Raw genomic sequence first — 24,577 nt, forward strand, 5'->3', positions numbered from 1 at the left:
AAATCATGGTCAATTTCACAACACTTCCCGCTTTCACTGAGAGGATATTAAACATATGGTACCCGTATAGAGACAAATGAGTTAAAAATACAAATTTAATTAGGATTTAATACCTTTTTTATGGTATACATCTAGTAATCTGATATAATTATGCAGGTTATAAATCACCATTGAAGAGACATGAGCAGACCCTTATATATTACAATGCAAAATCTTTTATCTAATATTTCAAAAGGAAATTAAATTTCTGCTTTACCAACTAGACTAAAGTGCTGCAGAGGTGGTTGAACAGGCAAGTATGAGAAGAAAAGTGAAAATCTCTGTCAAAGAAAAGATTTTTCATGTAATATGGATTTTCTTTATGAGGAAACCTGCAGAGGTTCGCTTCTGGATTTATAAAAACAGCCCCCTTCATGAGGTCCTTTACATTATGATGGATGGAAGAACCATCCATTTACTATAGAATATTTTTAGAGTCAATAAGGCTAGACACCGTAGGATACAATATGTGTCCCAACTGACATGGTCTATCTTGAGATGCATTTCACAACATTGTCTAACTGTAGTTTTGAGAAGATTACCACTATGTGGTTCTATAAACTGTGTGACAGTAAAAGGGATAGAAAAAAACAGAAAAAAACCTTTTGGACATTTCTTCAAATTCTGTTGGAATCCTTAGAATGTCTGTTTCATCCTCGTGTTGCCCAGTTGTTGCTTCGAACAATACAATGCAATGTTTTTGAACTGACCAAAAGAAATAAACACATTTAGATTCCTTTCTTATTAAATGTGTAATACGACAAATATGAACTGAGTCATTTTAGTTTGAATAATGTGCTTCACAATTGATTGCATATTTTATACAAAGTTCATCTTGCTGAGTTTCTATACTGCCCTATTTGCCTGCTATTGTTTTTCAAGCCAGGAATCCCCAAATTATTTTTCATTATACACCCAAACACTTTTGGAAACAGCAGTTAAGAATGGCAGTAACCCTTACTACCATGCAGGAGAAATACATAAGTACAAACAGGCCCCACCCTCCAACCTGCTCACCTTCCAGGTAAATCATATTTTTTCAGGTGGGTAGCTGCGTCAGCTTGTGTAGGCTGCAAAGAAACAAGTAATAGATTTATTCCATGCTGAAAAAAAGAAGAAAGAAAACACAACGTTTCGGCCGTGGGGTCTTCTTCAGGCCCCACCTGAAGAACGCCCCACGTCCGAAACGTTGTGTTTTCTTTCTTCTTTTTTTTCAGCATGGAATAAAATTAAATTTTTGACACACTACAAACTATGACACGCAGGGGGTTCACTGATGATTGAAGAAGCAAATTCCTCACTACAGTCACTGGAAGTCTTAGAGGGTCACTTTTTCACTGGAAGCCAAGAGAACTGCCATGAGCTCACTGATCTCTACCCTCAGCAAAGCTGATTCAGTTGTGCACGACTGCATGACCCCTGCTGCAGTCGGCTTGTGACATGACCCAGTTAAGAGCCCACATTATATGGATCATAGAACTCAAGTTACTTCAGGTGAGAACTTTTACTAGAGCTAGTATTTCTTAATTATGTTTTGTTTAGTCATATTAAAACTGATCAGGAAATAATGTACTGAATTCATGATCACCTATACTCCACGTTTTAAACCAGTTTCAATAGGTTGCTGAGGTATTATTTTTGTGAACATTTCTTTTGGTTTAAGAGACAGGAGACAGGAATCTTGACTAAAAAAACATGTATGCAAAATGCAGTACTTTCTGTTACACCATGGTGACCTCTCTTTTATATTAATTCGTTTTAGAGTGTAGATAGAAATAAAAAATCCCAACATTATGATGTGCTACATTTTCAACAAATGCTACAATCAAATATTGTTCATGCTGCTTCTTAGATATTGACGTATACACTGCAAGATTTTTTTTATTAAATCCTGTTGTTCTGTAGGGACATACTGAAATCTGTATAGCCCCAAATCAGCTGGTTTGGATGTGTGAAATGCCTTGGATAAAAGTGTAAAAAGCAGATATGTCCCAGTGAGGATTCTGCAAAGATTTAATACTTTTTATTGACCTAGACTTATGTCTGTTGGGATAAGAGCTGAAAATGATAAAAGCTTTTATGTGACTTATTGATTTTACAGCTGTTTAACATTTAATTATTCTCTGTTACAGTATTCTTTGTACATAAAGCAGAGCCTAAATGAGCTATAAAGAGGAAATTTAAATATGAACCACAATAGATTTATGTTTAGCAGTTGTGAGCTTCTTTGTGTATCTTAATTAAGACAGTCAAGCATTGAGGCATCACTCATTTTAGTAAAACCCAAAAGCCTTTTAGAATATTAAATGATGATAAATAGATCAACAACGTGTTTGCTTGAGGTGTTACACGTCTCTAAATAACTTTCAATTTACAGACTTTCGCAAAATTCCAATATCCACTGGAAGACATTTTTTTTTAAATAACTACATAGGTGACTCTACTAACCAGATTACCTCTAAAAATGTTATGTTATGTTATGGCCTGTACTGTATATATGTAGAGTTTAATTAGTACACACTAACAAAAAAGACTACCAGATGTCCTAGTATTCACTGACATAATTTATCATCCAATCAAGCACTATGATTCTGTCAGAAAAAAAAAACATTTTCTTCAGCATCATCTGGCTGCTTCTGGTAACAGTCAGCATTTTGTAAACTGAAATAAGACTGTTGCACATACTGCCACGCCCTTTGGTTAAAAGAAGGTTAGTGTTAGAGCAATATACCTCCTTCCATTAATGTGGATAATTTAGTATGCTAGATATATTTATTGACCTTCTCACGAACCTTTCTCTGTGAACTTCAAGAATGGTTAAGGTACATTCCTTTTTACAGCTGACATGAAGAGCTTACATCCTTTCGAGAGTGTGCTTGAACTATAATTAGGAGTTGCTTTAGAAAGCCTCTGGAGTATATACAGAATGGTGTAATTAGTATTATCTAAAAGGCCAGGTGGTCGCTGTGCCATATTGTGAAAAGAATCTACGAAGTGAGAGAGTTTTTCTCTGTCTTTTTTCTTCACGTTTAATTATTCCATGTGCTGTATTTCACACACCAGTGCCCTCCTGTTGTTTGCACTTCTTTTTATTTTCCGAACACTATTTGCATCTTTCTTCTGTTGGTCTTCTGCCTTTGCTCACAGTTTTATTATCTTGGCATCCTCTTTTGTTTCAGACTCTTTTATTCTCTTTCCCCTGAGCTGATATTCGTTTACTTTTGCTTTCCTCACTTCTTTAGGCAGTTATATTAATACCCATCCCTTTCAAATATTTATTTTTTCATCTTGTGTTCTTTTTCTGCTAATCACTGACATTCCTGGAATGTCATTTTTTGCTGTGCTATCATAGACGGTGCTAACATTTTACTACGTGTAACACAAATCAATTCCCTGCTCCTACAAGCATTTGAAAATGGAAGCCAGCTCCCACAATCTTTCTGATGATAATACTCAGTGATCCATGCTGAGTTTATGGGTATGTATGTTTCCACTACTTCAATATATTAATACATGTCTTACGTACAGTATGGCTTGTTTTCAATGTTCTTTACTTATGAGAGCCCAACCCTCTGATAGCTGATTGTTTCATTTCATATAGAAGACAGAACACATTTATTTCAGCTATTCAGCTGATTGCCTTATGTATGATTACATACATTATGAATAACAGTTTATTGTTAGAATGCCGAACGTTACCTGTACCATCTGAGAATGTATCTTATTGAACAGCTTTGGAAAATACTATTTCAACTTCACAGTAGGGAATTACAAAAACATTCACACCAGCATGTGTTCTGCATTAAACCCACTGATTTTTTTTTTGTGGCAAGTTCCATTGATAAGATAGAATGTAATGAAAAGACTAACAAGTCAATTCCTCTACTTTATCCAGAATAGAAAGATAGAAGAGCTTCTTTATTTCACTTTATTTTAATTCCCTTTATTTACACATTTTTAGATTTCTTTAGCTCCAAGATTGACAGCATCCTCTCCACAACATATATAATTCCCTCACCTCCTCCCTGCTTGTTGTACTTTTAAGACACATTATTGGCCTTGTATGATTTCTTGTATTACAAATTTGTCTTTTCACATACTGTACCCCAGCTTGCTCTCCATGAGACACACAGACTGGGAGAGAAGCTTGGGGTCAGAGCGCAGGGTCAGCCATTTATACGGCGCCCCTGGAGCAGCTGGGGTTAAGGGCCTCGCTCAGGGACCCAGGGGAGTAGGATTCCTCTGCTGGCTGTGGATTCCAACCTTCCAGCCACAGGCGCAGACCCTTAGCCACAGACCCACGCACCACACATGATTCTGGTTCCCTTCTCTCCAGCTTCTCACTTCTTGACTCTGCATCCCTCAGTAAACTAGCTAAATCTACCACATCTGTATTAGATCCCATTCCCACCACTTAATTTCAGTCTTGTTTCACTTCTCTCTGCCCGATTGTCCTCAATATAATAAATGAATCCTTGAGCATCCTTGAGTTGTACCAACGGTCCTCAAAACTGCTGCCATTACTTCCGTGCCAAAAAAGCCTAACGTGGCTCTGGACAATCTAAACAATTTTCACCCCATCTCCAACTTACCCTTTCATGCACGAATTCTAGAATGTGCTGTCACATTTCAATTACATAACCACCTCATTGTAAATAACCTTTCCGAACCCCTCCATCAACTTCCCTGGTCAAAGTTACTAATGATCTTCTGATAGCTTCTGATTCTGGTTCTCTCTCTATCCTCATTCTTCTTGATCTCAGTGCTGCTTTCAACACTGTTACCCATGCCATCTTACTTTCATGTCTTCAGATTGTGTTTGGAGTTTCTGACACTGCTCTCAAATGGTTCAAGTCTTACCTCACTGATCGCTGTGACTTTGTCTCTCTTGGCGGATCTGAAATTGGTCTCATTTAGTCTGGTGTTCCTCAGGGTTCGATACTAGGTCCCCTACTTTACAGCATTTACATTTCCACTTGGTCAATTTTTTAAGATCACATGGCCTCAACCATCATTTCTATGCTGATGATACTCAAATATACATCCATACCAAGCCTGACACTGATGTGGCTGTCTCTATTCTAATTGCATCTCTGACGTAAAAACTTGGATGACTCAAAATGTCCTTAATCTAAACTGTGATAAGACTGAAGTCATGCTTATTGGCACCCCCATCAACTTTGTAAAGCCAATCCTGTAACCCTGTCTGTTGATGGTACTGTACTTGGGCTTCAGTCTAAATTGAAAACCTTGGCGGTGATATTGTCAAAACATCTTTCTTTCACCTCAGAAATATTGCTAGACTACGCCCTATGTTATCATTAACTGTGGCTGAAAAGCTGATCAACACATTTGTCTTCTCCCGACTACTGTAATGCTCTACTCGCTGGGAACAAATTCCAGTATGTCCAAAATTCGGCAGCCAGAATCCTGACCAGGTCTAGTGCACGTGATCACATTGGTCCTTGCACTGGCTTCCTGTCAAGTTTCGTGTCGACTTCAAAATCCTCATGCTCACCTATAAGGCTCAGCACCTCAGTGCCTGTCTGAGCTATTATTGCCCTTTTCCTCATCTCGCAATCTTTGCTCCTCTAATTCTGGTCTCCTACACTCTGTGTATTGTTGATGGGTAACAGGGCCTTCTCCTGTTATACCCCTAAACGCTGGAACTCTCTCTCCAGGGATATCAGAGACTCACCTTCTCTAAACTCCTTCAAATCCAGACTCAAAACCTTCTTCTTTATAAGAGCCTTTACTTAACCGGATTCCATTCTTTACACCTCTGCTCCTACTGTACCTTTACACAGTACCTTTAGTACCACCATCTGCTATCTCCTCTGCATATTCTCATCGTGTTAATCTTCTGAATTTTTGATTGTGTATTTTTTATCGTTTATTTTTAATTGTTGTTGTGGCAGTTGGCATTCTGTAAAGCGCTTTGAGAAGCCACCTTTAAAGGTGCTATATAAATTGTATTATTCTTATTATTTAATTGAATATTCTTAAGTATAAAAATAACCAAGGCTGATTAAGTAATTAGCATCTTTTTGAAAACATCAAGGACAATTCATGTCCATGCACATTTAAAAAAAAATGTGTGTAGCAGAGGTATACGTTTGTTATTCCAAAAATAAAAAATAAGAAAAACTATACCATGCAGCGCTGAGTAGAAACAAAAACAAGATCAAATGGTTGAACTAATGTGAAACAAAAGAATTCCATTAGAATCCATTCTTTTCATTGTAATGTTGTAACTCCTTCTGCACACTGAACATCAAGTTCTGTGTAAATGAGCCTATTCATGGGATTATTCAGCATAAATATATTTAGTAATCAGAACTTAATATCAATCATTATATTCAAAACATCAGGCACAAGTAATAACGATTATGCTTGTGAAAACAAAGTCTGTATGATTATTTTAAAGGGGATAAGTGATATGATTTAATTTTTTCATTTTCATATTTCTTTCGGTCAAATACTTTAAGTGAACCATGTAAGCACTAATACATTTTTAAGAAGAAATCAAAGAACTTCGAACATGATTAAAATGAATTCAGTGGTTCACAAATCGACTTTGACATGTAAGCTTTTACAAATGTGGATGCCTATGTTTAAGTAATGAGACACTCAGTGGAATGAGATGAAGAGATAATCAGATTGTAAGTTTGGAACTTCTGTCAGAAGGATACTTGAGGGAGATATTACTCAAATCATTCTCTTTTTAACTGATTTGTGACTTTTCCTTTTCAGAATATCATTGACTTTGAAAATTTTACACTATTCTTCCATCCATCTATCCATTTTCTTACAGCTTTGTCTAAATTAGGGTCTTGGGGGAGACTATTCCAGCAAGCAATGGGCTCAAGGCAGGGTACACCATGGATGGGACACCAGTCCATCACAAAGCAGGAAGACACACACAGACATGCACATCAGGGCCAGTTTTCCCATAAGCAGGTTAGCCTACCCATAAAAAAATATGGGAAGAGCATCCAACCTCAACACAGATAGCACCCTAGGTCTGAACTCAGGGCCCCTGCACTGCAATGCCACAATGAAGGCTGTTAAATTTGTTGATTTTTTTATTTTTTTTGTATAATTTATCATTTGAAGCAAATCTGCACATCAAATAAATGAACTTTTTTTAGAATGATTCTGAGGTTATCTCCTTTTGGGTTTTGTGCATTTGCTCGGACAATTATTAATTGTAGCGATAAGTCACAAAATGATTCTTCGATGGCTAATAGAAAACCGACCTTGCAGAACAACTCGGAAACGCACACTCGGATACTAATACACGATTATACATTTATTAATACATCAAATGTGCATGTAAACATAACAGATCTTATAGTAAGGGTTAGCAGAATACAAAAGGTATATATTCATATATATAAATATAGGATTTGTAACTGGCAGTGATTCTCTGAAGACCGGCTAGTTGGTCCTGGCTGAACTAGCAGAGTTTGTGCACATGAAAAGTGAATGTGGGTCCAAGCAAGTCACACTCTTTAGATGGGAAGAAGACCGGTTCACTCCCGATGTAGCGCTTGTCCTGAATACTGAGATTCAGCTGTCAACAGTTCTGACCGTAGTTCAGTTGTTGATCAGGCGAGCGTTTGCAGTGGGTTACCGGCTGTTCACGAGGGTTGCTGCTGGGCTAACATCAGCCGGATCCTTTGTATACGCACGGGCGACCTCCGGTCTCGACTCTTAGAACAAAGTAAAGTCCTGGCACTCAGACACACTGGCTGTCACATGATTGTCCGAGCTGAGTCTGAGAATGTCCTGGAGGGGCCCCTTCTGGGCCCTGTTTTGCCTCTTTTATCTCGAGGAACTACGGTCGTTCATTGGTTGAAAGTTTTGCGGGCATTTGAGACCCAAGTGGTGTTATCCTGCTCTACCTGATTTACCTGATCAAGTTGGAGGATGAGTAACAATGCTCTCTGACCTTAGGGTTGTAAACACTTTTTACAATAACAGTAAGTGGTGTTTTACAACATATTCTTAAAAAATAATAAAATGTTATGACATTTTATAAAGTACAGAATATAAGCTAAATAATGTTAGAACAAGCACGTTAAAACTAGAACCCACTGTAAGTTACCAAGTTAAAGATTTTGATGTATAAAATATTTATACATAATATAATTTGTCCAACTGAGCAATTTTGCTTTTATAAAATAGACCAGCTTTTTAATGTTTAATGTTTTCCATAAACATGCGATATGTTGTTGTATGAGGCAGATTGTTGCACTACGTCCACCACGTTTTAACACAGCGTACCTCACTCATTTTGAATGGCTGGATCTGTATACTGTATATATCATCATTGAAGTTTACTTGATCTAATGACAGTAGAGAAAGGGAAAAACAGAAAGGACACAGGTGAAATAACAATATAATTTACCTCTTCAATAACATGCAGTACCCTAAAGAAGGCAGCCTGTTGGTAAAGGGTTTATTTTCCAGCATCATAATGACCGTAAAAACATTTAAATTCAGTTAAAACACCTAAATACCAACAGAAATAAGAACTGAAGGTTCTGAAAGTCTCAGAGCTGCTGACAGTGTGCTCAAAGAAGCACAATGGTCTTAGTTTTACAGAAGAGGGAAAGAACATGGAGTAATAGGACATAAATACATGGAAATAAAGTGCCTTACACTGTGATAGAACATCTAATATATGTACAGGTGCAATGGCTGCTAAACAAGAACATTTTGATGAAAATAGTTTGCAGTAAAATTGGTAGTGAAACATTTTTATTGTACACCTAATACAATATTAATACATTTCTGTATAAAAATCCAATTTCCTTGGGTCTCATTATTTTTTACTTCCAGCTAGCATACTGTGTACTATATGTATATATCTATGCGTATATAGACAGGCACAGTATAGGTAGTCACATTCTTACATCACAGATTCTAGTCACACCCAGATCACTCAACTGCATTTGCTACCTTAATTCAACTTGAGAATTGAGGACAAGAAAAATCAATGAAGAGTGTGATAAACATGAGCGACCTAATGTGTTCCTGTATTATTCTGCACAATTAAATTTTTATTATGCAGCATAATGAAGATAACTGGCAGGTAAAGGGGATTGAAAATGACACTGATTGAAAATTAATCTAATAAAGTGGCATATGATCCTCAACAGCTGGCCTGGACTGCATGTAGTCCATAAAAATATAAATGAATAAATAGGCTTGATAGCTGAGAAATGCAGCACGATGATACCTGAAAATAGAAAAAATCTAATCAGCTTAGTGAATCAGATACTACTGTGCTTTTTGAACCATAAGTTTCTTTTTTAATAGCTGTAATAGTCTTTAAAAAAGTAAAGCCAGTATCTTAAGAAATTTCCTGTTAAGAAAACAGGAAAAATTTAACTTTTGGGGGGTGCATCTGTTTTTGCCTAATCAAAATCCATTTAATTTGTGAAGAAGTAACATTTAATAAAGCTGTATCTCTATATTTTTAGTCATTCTGTATATGTTGACTATGATATTTCTGTGTTATTGGAGTTGTAAAACATTAATTCAGGAGGAGGTCAATTCTAATCTCAGACTTCTGCTCTCTTGCATACAGTATCACCTGTCTGTTTTTAAACCTATCCTTCCACCCCAGAAGGATAGAAGGTAGCTAAAAGTTTTGGGTTCTTATTCCCGCGGTTTTACTCCAATGGCCAAATCATGTACAATTCTGGCATTATACGGTCATTATATGGCATTATATGTGAAAGAGTTTATCTAGTATCTGTGAACATTTGCTCAGACCATATCTACTTAACATTCGGTAGAATTCGGTAAGAAGGCTCTTTTGGAATTTTTGCAAGGTTAATTGCAAGGAAAATTTAGGCAATGTTCCAAAATACCCTGTTTCTGCCTGCAATCCTAGTTGGAATTATCCACAGTTAGGTTGAATCTGCCCTAATGGTCCACAATATTGCTCATACAGTACCTATAGCCTATAAGGCACCCAATAGCCATTCCTATTTAGTGACAGTTAGCTCTTTCCCCATGGACTTTTGACTTTCTGGGTCTACTGCACGAATTTTAGAAAGCTGAACTGCATTAAGCCTTCAGGAAAGCTACACAAAACCCTTTTCAGGGAGAGCACACTTGAGGTTTGCATGCTCTGTCCCAATAGTTTTAGTGTGCACACAAACTATTCAATTAAAAGCCTTCTTACAAACAACAAAGTTTGTTCTCTTAAAAATTATTTAAAAGGCTTTTGGATACGACGTTGATATTTCATTTTGAGAAACAAAAATCTTGAAAAATTCTAACCTAAGAATAACTCATCACCATAAAGAATAGTCTTTTTAGTATTTCAGCCTACCTTGGTATGTGTTTTATATGTTAGCAAGTAGTAGCTTTGGGGTTTTGGCCTCATGATTGTGAATTCCTAGAGTCCTCACCTTTCATTTTTACACACAAAAGTATGGTTTAACAAGCAGGACTCTCAGTGTGGTGGTCTTTTCTGTTTTCTGAAGGTCGTAAATTTGGGTTTTAACTCTCCCTGTCAAGTCAGAATCTGAAAAGGAGACGGTCTTATTCTCAGAATATCGATTGCACATAGCAGGGGGTACTTTCCTCTCTGATGATGTTAGTGAGTGCCCTTCAGGGAGGAAAGGAAATGATCATGAATCCTTGAAGCTGAGAACACAGTTGTCTGGCTGTTGCTCGGATGCAAACATTGCACAGATGCCTGCAAATCTGCTGTTATTCTGGGAATGTGACGAAAATCCAGATTCGGTGCTTTCATGTTTCAGCACCAGCATGTTTCCAATGATCAGGGATTGTACTTACTCAAGCCATTATTAATCTGTTGAAAGTTTACAGTAGTGGATGAAGAGGCTTAGTGAGTTAATGATCTTGTATTGTTTTTTTTCTGAAACTGGATTGACAGTATTCATTTTTTTTCTGAAAATAATTTACTTGGCTGCTGAATAAAAATCTAATTAAAAACAAACAAAATGACTTCCGATTTAATACTTCAACCTCTTTTCCTGTATTTTACTGCATTCCAGTGTTTGTGAATAGTTGTCACTCTTCAATATTATTTTCTCAGAATGAATAATGATGTATAATGAAAGGAACACCCATACACAATTTTAATAATAGAAGTTTATAGGCAAGCTACGAAAAAATTAGTTTTTAAATATTTCATGAAGAAAGGAGCGCGAGACTCCTTTTGTTTGGGCATGATTTCAACTCCTGCTATAAGCTGAGAATTGCAAGATACCAAATCAGCAGCAGCTAATATTTGTTTCCACTTTTGTTAGTTTGTGTTTGCTTTATGAATGTGATCTATTTTTAATTGTGTTATTTTGAGAAAAGATTCTGGCCTTTGTATACAGTACTTTATTTATTTTGATTTCCTAGTTACTACAGTAACATTTTCTTTTTCTTTTGTATATCTTTTAAAAATGGTATGGGTTGTGAGCAACTAGACAGTTACTTGATTGAAATGTTTTGTTTTTCTCTTGCAGGTATTCCCAATAATCTTGGTCCTGTTAGTAAGTAACACAAACAAATAAAAACAAAAACTGCTAGATGCTTTGCTTTGCCTTTCAAGACCTAAAGTCCACTTGATGTTCAATATTAATTTCTGATTCAGCTTGACTTCTTACACCCGTCGCATTACAGTAAGTGATCACACATAACTGAATTTAAAGAATTCTTAATGGTTCACCTACATTTGCAAAGAAAATCAATCACTCTCAGACAAAGAATCTAACATACTTCATACTTTTTTTTAATTGGAAAACTCAAATCAGCAGAGTATATGAAAATGTTCCATATACAGTATATATATAAAGAAAGAGAGATAAAATGATTGGCATTTTAAAATTAATATAGAAATGCAAGCCACATGCATATATATTGATAATGACAAAATTGGTCTAGAAATATCATGTTAATTTTTATATAAATGACAAAGTCATGCAAATCATTATCTGCCCCAGCCAGTTTCCCCCTGAGTGCTTGGATGTGTACAGTTACAGTTGCTGAGTAGATGGATAAAAGTAAGACACAGTGAGTGGGAACATGTCAAAGTGCATTTATATCCTTCAAATTTCAGTATCAGTCTTTTAAATAAATTGTGCCTTAGATAATGGTATAGTGTATTGCGTGCACTATACAAAGTAATAACAATAAAACAAATATGCATTATGTTTGTATAATAAAAAACTAAATGCAGTAATGTACAGTATCGGTTTGATACAGTACCATGTGGAGCTACTGTATTAGAATATTCATTATTCCATTTGATTTACTCCACTAAATTAGACCTGACCAGGGGTGTCCTGGTGGCACAGCAAGATAATTTAGTGTGAGTCCATGAAATTCAACTTGTCCAGTGTTATTAGCATTTGGCTTCCATTCTGTTTAAGTTCAGGATAATCAAATCAACTACAATATGATGTAGTGTCACAGTGAAAGCGCAAAATATGTCTTTGGGAATTGGATGGCTATCTTTATAAATTTATGGTCCCTCAAGGAGAAGATTGAGTAGTTTGGAAACTGGTGAGATAGATTTAAAATAAGTATTTGGAAGCAATTGGGAAACTTGTGCTGTGCCAGCTACTACTGTGCCAACCACCTACTACTTAATGTAGAAAGATGCCAAAATTCATGAGTGCAGACCCATAGGAATGCTGAACGTGATAAATATTTCTTCTCTAATTTTGCTGAATGTTGCTGTGAGATGAATAATGCTTTGTAATGAATAGGACAACGTTAGTTAATGAACAAATTAAATATCCAAGTCATGGCTCTCTTCAACAATGCAAAATGGGCATGTGGTCATCATATTGATACAATGTACTAATTCTAAATTTAATAGCTATGTATTTTGATTAGTCTTTTTTCAGCTATGAAAATGTACCAAGAAATGTCTGGAATTATTATTATTGTTATAATCAGAAATATGTACTGGATTAAGTGGATCTTTAGAACCGGTGGTGTTTATGGTCAATGTTGTTTTATGTGCATGCATTGTGTTATAATTGTGCTGCATGTTTTCCATTCCACTAAATCATCATCCTTCATGTTCAGCACTTCTTTTCATTAACAGACTTTTCCATCTGAATCCTTAATGGGAAGGCTCAATACAAATTTCCATCCATGTTGAAAGGACACACAACTGGGGAGAATCTCTTCAGTTGTTGTAGATGCTGGCTGTCAATAGGGGCTAAACGCGTTTCTGAAGCACCTTTTGAAACCCATATTGCTAATTTCACCCAGCATCCTTGAATCCTAGCAACCTCGAAGAAAGAATAATCTTTCAGTAAAAATAATTTCTCTGATCTCAATAATGTATTGAGTTATTGGCATGTTGGAGATGTCATAGGTTTTATGACAACCTTAAAACAATTCCAAAGTTCTTCATTTCATTGTTACTTAAATGTGTATACTCAATTACGACTGGTTAACAAAGCAAAGCGTTTCCCATCCTTTTTTTCTGGAACCATAATTCAGCCTTTTAGATGTGTGTCCTTTCTAATTGCCTTTATGTTTGCAGATATTTCTTTATTCCTAATAACTGAAATTCCCATTAAGGTTGTTACTGTTTTTTTTACTTGATATCATATGACAATGGCAGTGATCAAAGTACCTTATTTCAAACATAACTACTGGAGCTTGAACTATGAACCAGGAGGTTCAAAAAAGGAAAAGTAGTCATTAGCAGCAATAGTGAACTATATATTAAATTAGTTTAATTCTGTCGTACTTAGAGCCGTATTTTGACATAAAGGGAAGAGTATACATGTAGATATTGTTCATGGTGGAATAAGCCAAAGTATTTAATGATGCAAAATGTTTGTCTTCCTGTTTTCTTCTAATATCTGTTTCCATAATCTTTTGTAGAGTAAGAAAGAGAGACAGATATACTCATATACTTAGAAAATAGACAAAAAATATTTACTGTATATACTGTACAAACCCCAAAGCAGCTGGGATTAAATAATAATTGTGGCTCTCATGTTTTTTTTTGCCAAATTATTTTCAAGAACTGAACAATGTGTGGAATGGATTGAATTAATTTATTCCACAACTACCATTGCCTACAGATCGAAGGTCGTTCAAGGTATCACAGACATGTACAATCTCAGCTGCTTTAAATTTTCCAGCTATGCCATGATTAAAATGTAATCCCAGTCATGATAAACACTGAATTCAAATATGGAACCACATTCAGAGCGTGGAAAAGCTGTCCAGAGGGAGGAGAAGGGGGGGTGGGGTTGTGGCACTAGACTTTACCGCTGCCTCTGCTTCACATGACATTGAGAATATTGCATTTCCAGCTACTTAGCACTGCTATTTCCCACCGAAGGAAATAAAGAATTGTATGTAATTATGAGGTTATGCAGTAATTTCACATGCACTATTTGTTTCCTTTCACAACATGAAAACCCTTTCTACAAATATATTGAAATAACATATAACATGTCACATGAGCAATATTTTGAAAATTGAAATACATTTGAAAGCACTCTGTTTCATCCATTTTGAGATTTTAATGCATTTTAATGCAAAATAAATTTAGTATAATTAATATTCTGGAATTATTTTTAATCATTAATTTTAATGCTATGAGTTCACATCCCATTCAGTAGATTTTTTGGTAATGTGTCATCATAGAATAACAGTTTCCAGAAAACTGCACAATTACATACAATATGTCAGAGTCTGTTAATCTGTTTTGGGGATGCATTGATTGCTCGTATTTGTCAGGCTTGGCAGTCATATGTTGTGCAAGTGCATATGAACTATGAAAGCGGGAGATGTCTGTAGTTGTATTTGTCCACTAGTATATTGACATCAGAAAAGTCTCATATAGTCAGTGCTATTAATAACTCCTGATTTCTCCTGATGCATGCAGTTCGGCCGAGTGTGTCATCTCTAGGGGTTGCTAACCGAAATCAAGGTAGGCTTTCTGAAACAAAACAATAAAATCCTTATGCAATAACAGCAAAGTTACCTAAAATTCAAAATGAAATCAAACTACGCAGCTTGGATTAGTTTGATTTTTTTCTGTTTATGTTTCAGTTAAAATGGTATTTGTTTTTCATTTTAACACCTTATTTTTTCCCCTCTACTAAGATGGTAAGACTGTGCGATACTTGCTGAACTAGTGAAAAACAAAACAGAAGGCAATTTTAATTTAATTAATTTATTTACTCTTCCTTTAAATTTCTTGCCAAAACTGTACACTATACAATGGCTGCTTTCCTGGATCATCTACACAAGCCCTCAAGTATAGATTTTGTCCCATGAAATGGGCTATATTAGAGGAACATTTCCACAGATTTCAATAGTCTTTGATTATCCTTTCCATTTTAATTAGGCTTGATACTTGTAAGGTTTCTCAATTCCATCTTCCACCAAAGGAAAAGAAAAAGGCAGTGGGGGTTTTATGTAGATTGATTTCAGGCAATCTTCAGTTAATCCCTTGTGCAGATGTGCTGTGCAAACATCTTGCAACTGCCCTTTATTTTTATAGTCCCAAACAAGCAAGCTTTTTTTTTCCCAGAAAAGATTTTCGTTTTAAAAAGGAAAGCAAAGATTTTGACCTTTATTATTTTGTTATTAAGGTTGAAAAATGCAGTAGCTGGCTTTACATTTTTTTCCAGTGTTGTTCAGAATCCTTTTTCTATGATGTTGTGAACAAACCAAGGAGATGATCCCACAGGGTTTGCTGTAAAGGAGGTTGTTGCATTAGGGCATGGAGTCCTAACCTGTTTGTCCTTTGTAGTCTTTCTCTCTAAGGCATTTAAAACAGTAGCAGTATTACACTGAAATGGAGCATGATTACATATTAAAAAAGATAAATTGAAAATAAGGGCTGTAGGAATTTAGTATGCATTCAGGTCAATAATATTGTACAACTGTTGCAAAATGAAGAAATAGTCTGCAGCTGAATAAAGAGAATCTTCACAGAGAATGTGCACAATTGCCTACATTCTTCCAATTTAGATCAATGAAATTTTACAGTCATTTTAGTAGCTGAAACCATATAATTAGAATACAAATTTCGATTTTTCATAATGTTTGGGTAAAAGTAAAATATGATAAACGGCTTTGTGCCAATTTAGCGCATATACAAATCTTAAAGTACAGACATTTCCTGTGAAAAATTGATGGATTTCAGGCATTAATACCAACCTTTGCTTACTTACAGTAAGAACTTAACATGTATATCCATAATACTTACATCCTGAAGGATATAAATAAATATTACACCATTTTCAATGGTTCTTACAGAGCAAAATAATTTGCATAAATTCCCTTTTTAATTTGTTTCTAATTGGTCTCACTAGAAATGCCCTGCAGGCCTCTAATTTAGTGGGTAATGGTGCATTTCCGTAATGGATTTCAACTGTTTTTTGTTAATCATAACCAGCATGCTGTATGCATAGTATATATATTTTTAAGACGTCATATACTGTATGTACAGTATGTGTTTGCAAGGATATTCAATGCATTTTTCTTTAGTCTTGACATCAACAGTTATTACAGAACTGTCAAGCTCACAGGGGCTTTCATACTGGCACTCCAACCCAAACAACAGGGTCACAGTGACGTGGATTAAGCTGTCTCTGTCTCTGGTGTAAAACAGTCCACTCAGAACAGCATAACAGACTTTAGGATCTGGGCTGATTTGAGCAGACCCAAAGCAGGTGAAAGAAAGTGCATGATCAGTGCTTAATGAAAGGCCAATGGTCCACAGCGATCCTGAAGTTTCATTCTCACAAAGAACCTGAATCAAATTCCTTCGAGAAGAGGCCGGATCGATGCAGAAAGGTCATGTTATGAACAAATACCGCATACAAGTGTTGTTCATTTAAAATATATTTATTTATTTGACAATTTTAAAAGGTTTTCTTTTTCAATGAAAATTGAATAACATTATGGCACTTTGCATTTCCACTAAGTTGTTAGTTGTTTAATCCTTTTGTAAATATTAAAAATGATAAAGCAAGTTTAAGTCTGTTCCGTAGCTTAAAGAGGCTTTACCTACTTGATAAATAACACAAAAAATAAATATCAATAAAAAACAGCATTGTGGCTGAATATACAATGTAGATAGATATCTAACAGGGTTTATTCAGGGTTAAGGTGTCTGTTAAGTGCAAGCAGGCGCTGCGAGGTATGGTAATGTGAATATCAATTATCCCTGGCCGTTTCACAATGCAAGGAGGCAGAACCATCTAAAACAGACTTCAAATTGTGTTTTTTGCATACATAAAGTCAAAGTAGCAGGCACAATCATCTGTTTTGCACTTGTTGAGATGCATTTATCCGTGAAAATCTGTTTAAATGGTTCTGTTTCCTCACACTGTCAATCAGTCAGTGCTAATTAATATTTATTCCTATAGTAGATATTTCATTTTTTTATGCAACTATGCTGCTGTTACCAATATTTGGAATTTCTAAAGTCACTGAGTCAGGCCAGTGTGTGTGCATATCTTTGTCAGTGAATGAAACTGGATATCATCACAAAAGGAACATTTTATAGCAGTAACTACAAGTACAATGAGAAACTCTGGTCATTTTGACTCGTGCTCTAAGCATTTTGTGTGTTTTGGTTTCTACAGTTTCTTTGATTCCAGTATTCATTCCACAAACGTTTTGTTAAAAAAATGGCTATTTATTCCAGAGGACGGTTTTTTTCTCAAATAAGAAAGCATTAATATCTCACTAGAATTTCACCTCACAGTACCATTGAACCTCTTTGCTTTTGCTTTTACAGTAAGTACTGTCTTATATACTGTAGCATACAGTTTAATCAATAAAGATTTTGTTTCCTTATTTGTATATTTTTGCAGGATTTGTGGAGTTGAAAATAATTGCAAAGTACTATATTTTTGGGGAATGGAATTTGAATTATAACTTGTATTAAAGTTCTTTCTGTGTTCAAAACTGTATAACATTAGAGATGGTAGCACATCATTGAAGCGAATCTAAGCAATCCAAGTGTCATGCATTAAAAAGGAATTCCCTTTTATTTTGGGAAGAAAAAAACACCCAACAATACTGATAAATTGGGAGTATAAGAAAGTTAACAAAATTGGTCTTGTGATCAACCATCAATAAATATTCTCTTTAATAATTTTGTCATACACAATTTGTTTGATTGTTTCCTATTCATTTAACAATTAGTTTCAATACATCCAGTAGCTTTACTTTGTGTCATTTTAGTGATTGTTGTATTAAATCCATAAACCCCTTTCTACTGTTGTTGACTCAGAAAAGTGTTCTTCATAGTATAAACACTCAAGTCCTTTTCTCTGTTTAATGGAGGCATTATCTTTTTTTAACTTATCTAGTTGCTCCACAAGTTGCTTTGTCAACTGTCCCTTCAATTCAAGTTGCAAACAGCAAGAGAGGTAGGAATTCTAAGATTCATACAGTGCCTCCCTGTGTTAGTTTTTGTTGTGAGAGCTTGCACACTGTATGAATCTAGAATAATCGTGAGGTGTATGTGGTAACTACCAGGCACGTCTTTCCCTTTCAGTATTGAAGAACAACGGGTTGAAAAAAATTGTTGTTCTATTTTAGAGGAGTTTTTTTCACTTTAATTTATGACTGAAAAATTCTGAACCTTTGCCTTTAATGTGCAAAAACTGTCACATAAAGTAATGTTGCTTTATACAAAAAATAACTTGCTAACTACAATCTACCTACTGTACATTTAATCAGAAGTGAGCATTAACACCTTAAAGATTAAACAAAGTGCAATTACATTTTTTAATTTGTATTGAAGTAAATTTGAATCATTCCAGTGCAGCCAAAGTCTTCATACATTTGTGAAATTTATCAACTTATTTGTTTTTTTTCTATTAAATATGATATGTAACAGTTTTATGCAACAAGAAATGTTAATTTGACATATTTGCTATTTGGAGTGTACTTCATAAATACAATTTTAAAGATGAAAATACCAGACATTTGAGAATATAGAAAGTTTTCTAAGTAAGAACTATAAATTGTTCATAAGATTATTTTCTTTTCAATAATGTTTTTCTTAACAGGGCAATAAATCATAAAGGGTATCCATAACTATCATTTATATCCATTAACAGACTGCATACTGTCCACATAAATCAAAGTATTGTTAAAACTTAATACCACCTACAAGAATGTATGCATTCTTTAGAAAGTTGTAACTGTCATCCCATTTTTTATACCTCAACACAGATTTGGAGACACAAATGTTTTTTAAAGCTCCTATATTTTAAGTTCAATAAACAAAAATGAAGTGCTTTTAGCACAGTTAAAGAGACAAAAGTTAAAAAAAACAATTATTTGGATCAAGGATATTTCCTAGTGTATGTTTGATAATAATTTTATGTTGCATGCATTTTGGTATAATTTCACCATTAGGACATTTAATATTTGAAATTAGAACGTATGTCATTTTAGGATTATCTGTTCTACTTTCCTTTTTGATCATATACAGTAAGAACTAAAGTTGCTGGTATTTTCTAAACACTGAGTAAGACTGCTGTGTGTTGCAGTATTATCATGTAGAAGATCTAATTCTGCTTTGCAGAAATTTGAGAGTACAATTTGTAGAAACGTGTCTAAGGCATTTTGTAAATTGTACAGTAGCTGTTCTATACATTAAGGCAAAATAATTGTTTGATTTTTATCTAGGTAAACGTATTCTATGTGTCACTGAATTTTTATCTTTCATTATTATGTGGATATGCACCTCAGGCTGATAAATTAGGTTCTTACACTTCAAGAGTACTGTCATTGATAAAGGTATATTCCACAAGTACTCAAAACAAGTACTTATTGGTATGAGACGCAAGTCAAAGTTGCCTAATATAGCAACTTCATATAGTTATAATATTTTGTCAGTGCTGTGTTTCCTTTTCTTTGTTCAGTCCATTGTATTTGTTGCAACTGTGTTATTATAAAAAGAGTGCAGACCATCCTTTATAGTATCAGACAAAGCCTTCCTGATATTCCTCTGTGGAGGGACAGAGGAGCTCACTGTATGTGTTAGCAATTATGTTCAAACGTTGCTCCAATATACAGTGTATATAGGGAGTGTGCAGTATAGAGCAGGATATGCACAGCTATACACTATGGGATTTCTACAATTCTTGACTTATACAAGTGCGGGACATATCTTAAAATGTGAAAGTTCCAGCTCCTTGTATTTAAATTATTTTACCATTCGGATTTAATAATACAGTCTTGCAATATATATTGTGTATATGATATATATATATAAATTTCAAAATGCACGGTATGTTCATGCCTGCCAAGGTCGAAAATTACATCCTCTAATTATTTTAAATTATCATGCTATAGTTTCATATAAACATTGCTTTTGTAGTGTTCTAGACACCCATCCATATTCTATGTGCTTGAAGGCCATGCTTGAACAACATGCAGTTCATAAGCCCAAGGTGATTCTACATCTAATACTGCTGTCTTGTGCTAACTTGCAGCCATTACTCTGTTCATTTTTTCATCCTAATCACGCATGTGATATGCTCTATATCTGCTGCTGTATACATTTTGTATACATCTCTGTTCTTCCTTGCAAGACTGTGAATGCTTCGGCCACTCCAACCGGTGCAGTTACATCGAGCTGCTAAACTCAGTCATTTGTGTGAGCTGTAAGCACAACACTAGAGGGCAGCACTGTCAGTTATGCAAGCTCGGCTACTACAGAAACGCTACAGCAGAGCTGGACGATGAAAATGTGTGCATAGGTCAGTTTGATCATCATAATAAATAATTGCAGCGTATGTCCTCCAGCATGATCATGTGACAGCTATGTGGTTAATCGACCACCTTTTCATTTCCTGCTAGCTGTTTTCACAGACCTGATACAGTGACTTTAACACCGTTTTCATTGGTTACTCACTGCAGACAATGGGAAAGTAAGAAATAAAGGTGAAAATTTTAATTGCACAATATTTATAGATTCTAATTACATCAAAATTCTTAAGGTGCTATCCTATTTATGAAAGAACAAAGAAACATACATAAATTGGGGAATTTTTAAACTGATACACATATCATTGACAAATGCATTCCAGTTCTGGGATTTTGCACAAACTGTAGGGGGCACTACTCTCTTCCACAACATTACCTTGCTTGTTTTGCTCTGTGAATATTCAGATCTGTCAGAAGAATTTAACCAGGTGTTTCCAAACAGATGTTCTCTCCAAGATGGTGTAACATTTGGGAGATTTTGCTGTAACACTGAATTAAGATATGCACCCCAGTAACAAATCTATAAAATCTGTTAATATATTCATATTGCCTCAATGTGTATGAAAACTTTATTTCATTAATGTGTGTTACGGTTTGGGAGTAAAACATAATGAAATGCATCATACTGTATATGATTATGTAAATTAGACAAAAACAGCTCTAACATGTTATTAAAGACAAAACAATAGCCTATACTGTTATATGCTGTACCCTAAAATACACAAAATCCTGTAAGTTACACACTATTGATGTACTATGCAAAAATTACTGTCGGAGACAGTCCGTAAATAAGCACAAACTGCTTTTATAAATAATTTACTTCAGCAGGTTTATTTTTATAACATGAAATACTTAATTCAGAAACCATATCTAATTTTGATTAATCTTAGTATAATGTCATATTAAGTTATGCTTCTCATATGTAAAGTAATTGAAATTCTCAATACATTAATAGAAATATTAAACGTTACTTATATTAAGCATGTTATGGAATTTATACATATGTTATGTATTTTACATATTTATATGTATAGAGTATTTTAATTCCATAAAAAAAAGATATTTGGAAATTCCCATGTGCTATTGTGAACTTTTCACATTTTTGCACCTAAAAATCTAATGTTACATTTCAATATTTTTCAGTTATGTGGATTACATCTTATGTTTTCATATTGAAAATGTAACGCATTAACTAAGAAAGACATCTGTTTAGGCAATTTATTTCAATAACTAGGTTGAAAAGTTTCATACAATAATCTTGCTTCCTTTTGGCCTCTAGGTGTGAATGCTATTAAAGTTACACACTTGTTGAGGTGTTTTTTTCCTCTGGGTCTTATTAGCTTATATTAATTTTTTTTATATATTTCATCTCTAAGATAAATCTGCCATTGTGATAGTTTTGCTTTGGACAATGTTTCCATAACAGATTAGATTTTATTTCCAAATAAAGCTTGAAGGTGTCACTTACACAATGTCGGTGCTCCCTTGGAGTAGACATTTCTGCACCCAAAGGGAATTTAAATTAGAGAGAAATGCGATTATTGCTTCATTATTGAAAGTGTCCAAAGAGAAAATGCCTCTAGGGTGATTGAGGCCTAGAGATGTAATTTATTTGCAAAACAGAATGTGCGGCTGAGCTTTAGGAACAAGCGGTGTCCAGCACCAGGTTGGCAATCTAGCTCTGTTTTTTATTTCTCCCTCCATGATCAAGGTAAAAAAAAAAATGCAAAGACTTGATGTTGATTTAATTGCCTTCATGTTGCCCAGACTGCCTGGAAACAATATTATTTTAAATTTCTCTACGTTTCTCATTAGAAAAAAAAAGAGAGAAATAAACAGTTTCGGGTTTAAGTTTTGTACAGCTTAGGAATTTAGCATTGAAAGGACAAGAGAGAAGCTTCTTCAGGGAATCTGTCAATAAATGTTGAAATGCTGCCTGAGATGATACTATGTAGCAATTAGAATAGGAAGCAATGCAAATGTATGTCTCATGAATTCTGTGAAAATTTAAAATGCAAAACATTTCACGAGTCATGCCTGGTGTTGGATATAATTGACACCATTCTATTTGGAAAACATACATTTTATCAAGTAAAATAGGACAGCCAGGCAACCTCTTAACTACCTATTTCCAGGTACGCCTGTCAACAAACAATATAGCATGCATATTTTCTTTTGAGACAAGAAAAGATGTATGGGATTTCAAGCCCAGATTTGAGTCTTAAGGGATTAGTCTTAAAATTGAAACGTACATTTAAATGATGGAAGTAGACCTGTGCTCATTAGAATATTTCTACAGTATGAAACTCAATGTATGTGTGTAAAAATCATCTCATTTAAAATCAATTTAAATGTGTAATAACATTCTCGATTTTCATACTTTCGTGTTAGAACCCATGTCCTTCTGATTGTTTAAATCTGTGAACTTGCCATTGTCTATAGTGAGTTACAAATGAAAGAAAAGAGGTCTGAGCTTATTTGCTAATGCTTATTTTTTAGTTTTAATTTATTAGATTTTGTAAGCACTCCACCCTACAGTTATATTACCCAATATGATGTATCTTGAAAGGCGCTATATCAATAAATGATGTTGTTATGCATTTCACTTGCCAATTACTGAAATGAAAAAGGTCAGTCTTAACTGGTACAGGTTAATTTTTCTTTCTGAAATTATGCTGTGCATGTTAAATGAATATGTTATTACATTATGTCATATATTTAAGACAACAACTGTAGCTTCTTTATTTTGCAGCTTTAGATGTATTTTTATTTTTCTAAGCTAGTGAATTCTTGAATAACATACAAAAAACAAAGGATACAAATAAGTATACAGAAACATATATGCACTTAAACCATTCATCATATATGCACTTTTTAAATATATAAACATAATATATATATATGTCTACCTCCAATATAATTTTTTAAGCCAGTACAACCTCATTCACTTCCTAGTTTTCCCCTTTTTCTACATTTTCCCCACAGAGCTGCTGAAGATGGTATCCAAATGCAATATTCACTTTTCTTTGCTATTTAAATGACAGCAGTCTGGTATGGTGCACCTTACCAATCTCTTTCAACAAGAAAACAGAAGCTGAATAATAATGCTTTTGAGATAATGCAGTCTTTAACATATATTGGAAAGCTTAAGCTTTTTGAGCACAGACATTAATTGGTACCCTGATGTAACAGAGCCATACAATCCCTGGCTCTAAATGAACCCAGGAGTGCTAAGGAAACAGAATGCCTTTTGTTGGTTTTGCCAACCAAGGCTTAACTATCTTCTTTCTTGAATAAGAATTCAGAGCTCTTAGCTCAAAGGGAACATGCTTCATACATCAATCAGTCAGTAGCACAGGGGAGAAGAAGCTGGAGATACATGAAACAGTTATTCTCAGGCATCAGGAATTTTATCTTAGTTCAGTTTGAGCTACTAACTAAATGTTTAACAATTTTACTGATGTTAGAATTGGAATAGTCTATCCAAGGTTTTGCGTAGTGAGTGTGAGTCAATGGTTTATGTTATAGATAATGTGCGTATTCATAAGTATGTTATTTTAAATATTAGTTTTTAATAAAATGACTATTGCCAGAGTGAAATATACGTGGCTATTCTTTAGCTTCTATTTATGCATAATTCATCTTAGCATTAGTTTTAATCATTTCGAACAATACAATAGCAGACCACTCTTATTCACAGAAAACAGAGCAAGCAAAAGTAAAACTTCCCCTCTTGCTAGCTCATAGGCATTTGACTATAATCAGGAATGCTTTT

At 34.7% G+C, this 24,577-nt stretch overlaps 2 protein-coding genes across 4 annotated transcripts in view; both read left to right on the forward strand.

Moving 5' to 3' along the window:
- selenoj (selenoprotein J) overlaps positions 1-24,577 on the forward strand; it is a 277,040-nt gene that overhangs the window by 116,686 nt on the left and 135,777 nt on the right. The window lies entirely within an intron of this gene.
- Positions 1-24,577, forward strand: part of ntng1a (netrin g1a) — a 118,580-nt gene that overhangs the window by 82,871 nt on the left and 11,132 nt on the right. For 2 of the 3 annotated variants that reach the window (XM_069194124.1, XM_015355668.2), the window contains exons 5-7: positions 11,544-11,570; positions 14,942-14,986; positions 18,390-18,449. In XM_069194124.1, the coding sequence (XP_069050225.1) occupies positions 11,544-11,570; positions 14,942-14,986; positions 18,390-18,449 (132 nt within the window). Of the gene's footprint in view, positions 1-11,543; positions 11,571-14,941; positions 14,987-18,389; positions 18,450-20,627; positions 20,796-24,577 lie in introns of all 3 variants that reach the window. The other variant, XM_069194125.1, reaches the window with a different exon arrangement.

Source organism: Lepisosteus oculatus, chromosome 9 (assembly GCF_040954835.1).
Source record: "Lepisosteus oculatus isolate fLepOcu1 chromosome 9, fLepOcu1.hap2, whole genome shotgun sequence".
Taxonomy (NCBI): Eukaryota; Metazoa; Chordata; class Actinopteri; order Semionotiformes; family Lepisosteidae; genus Lepisosteus; species Lepisosteus oculatus.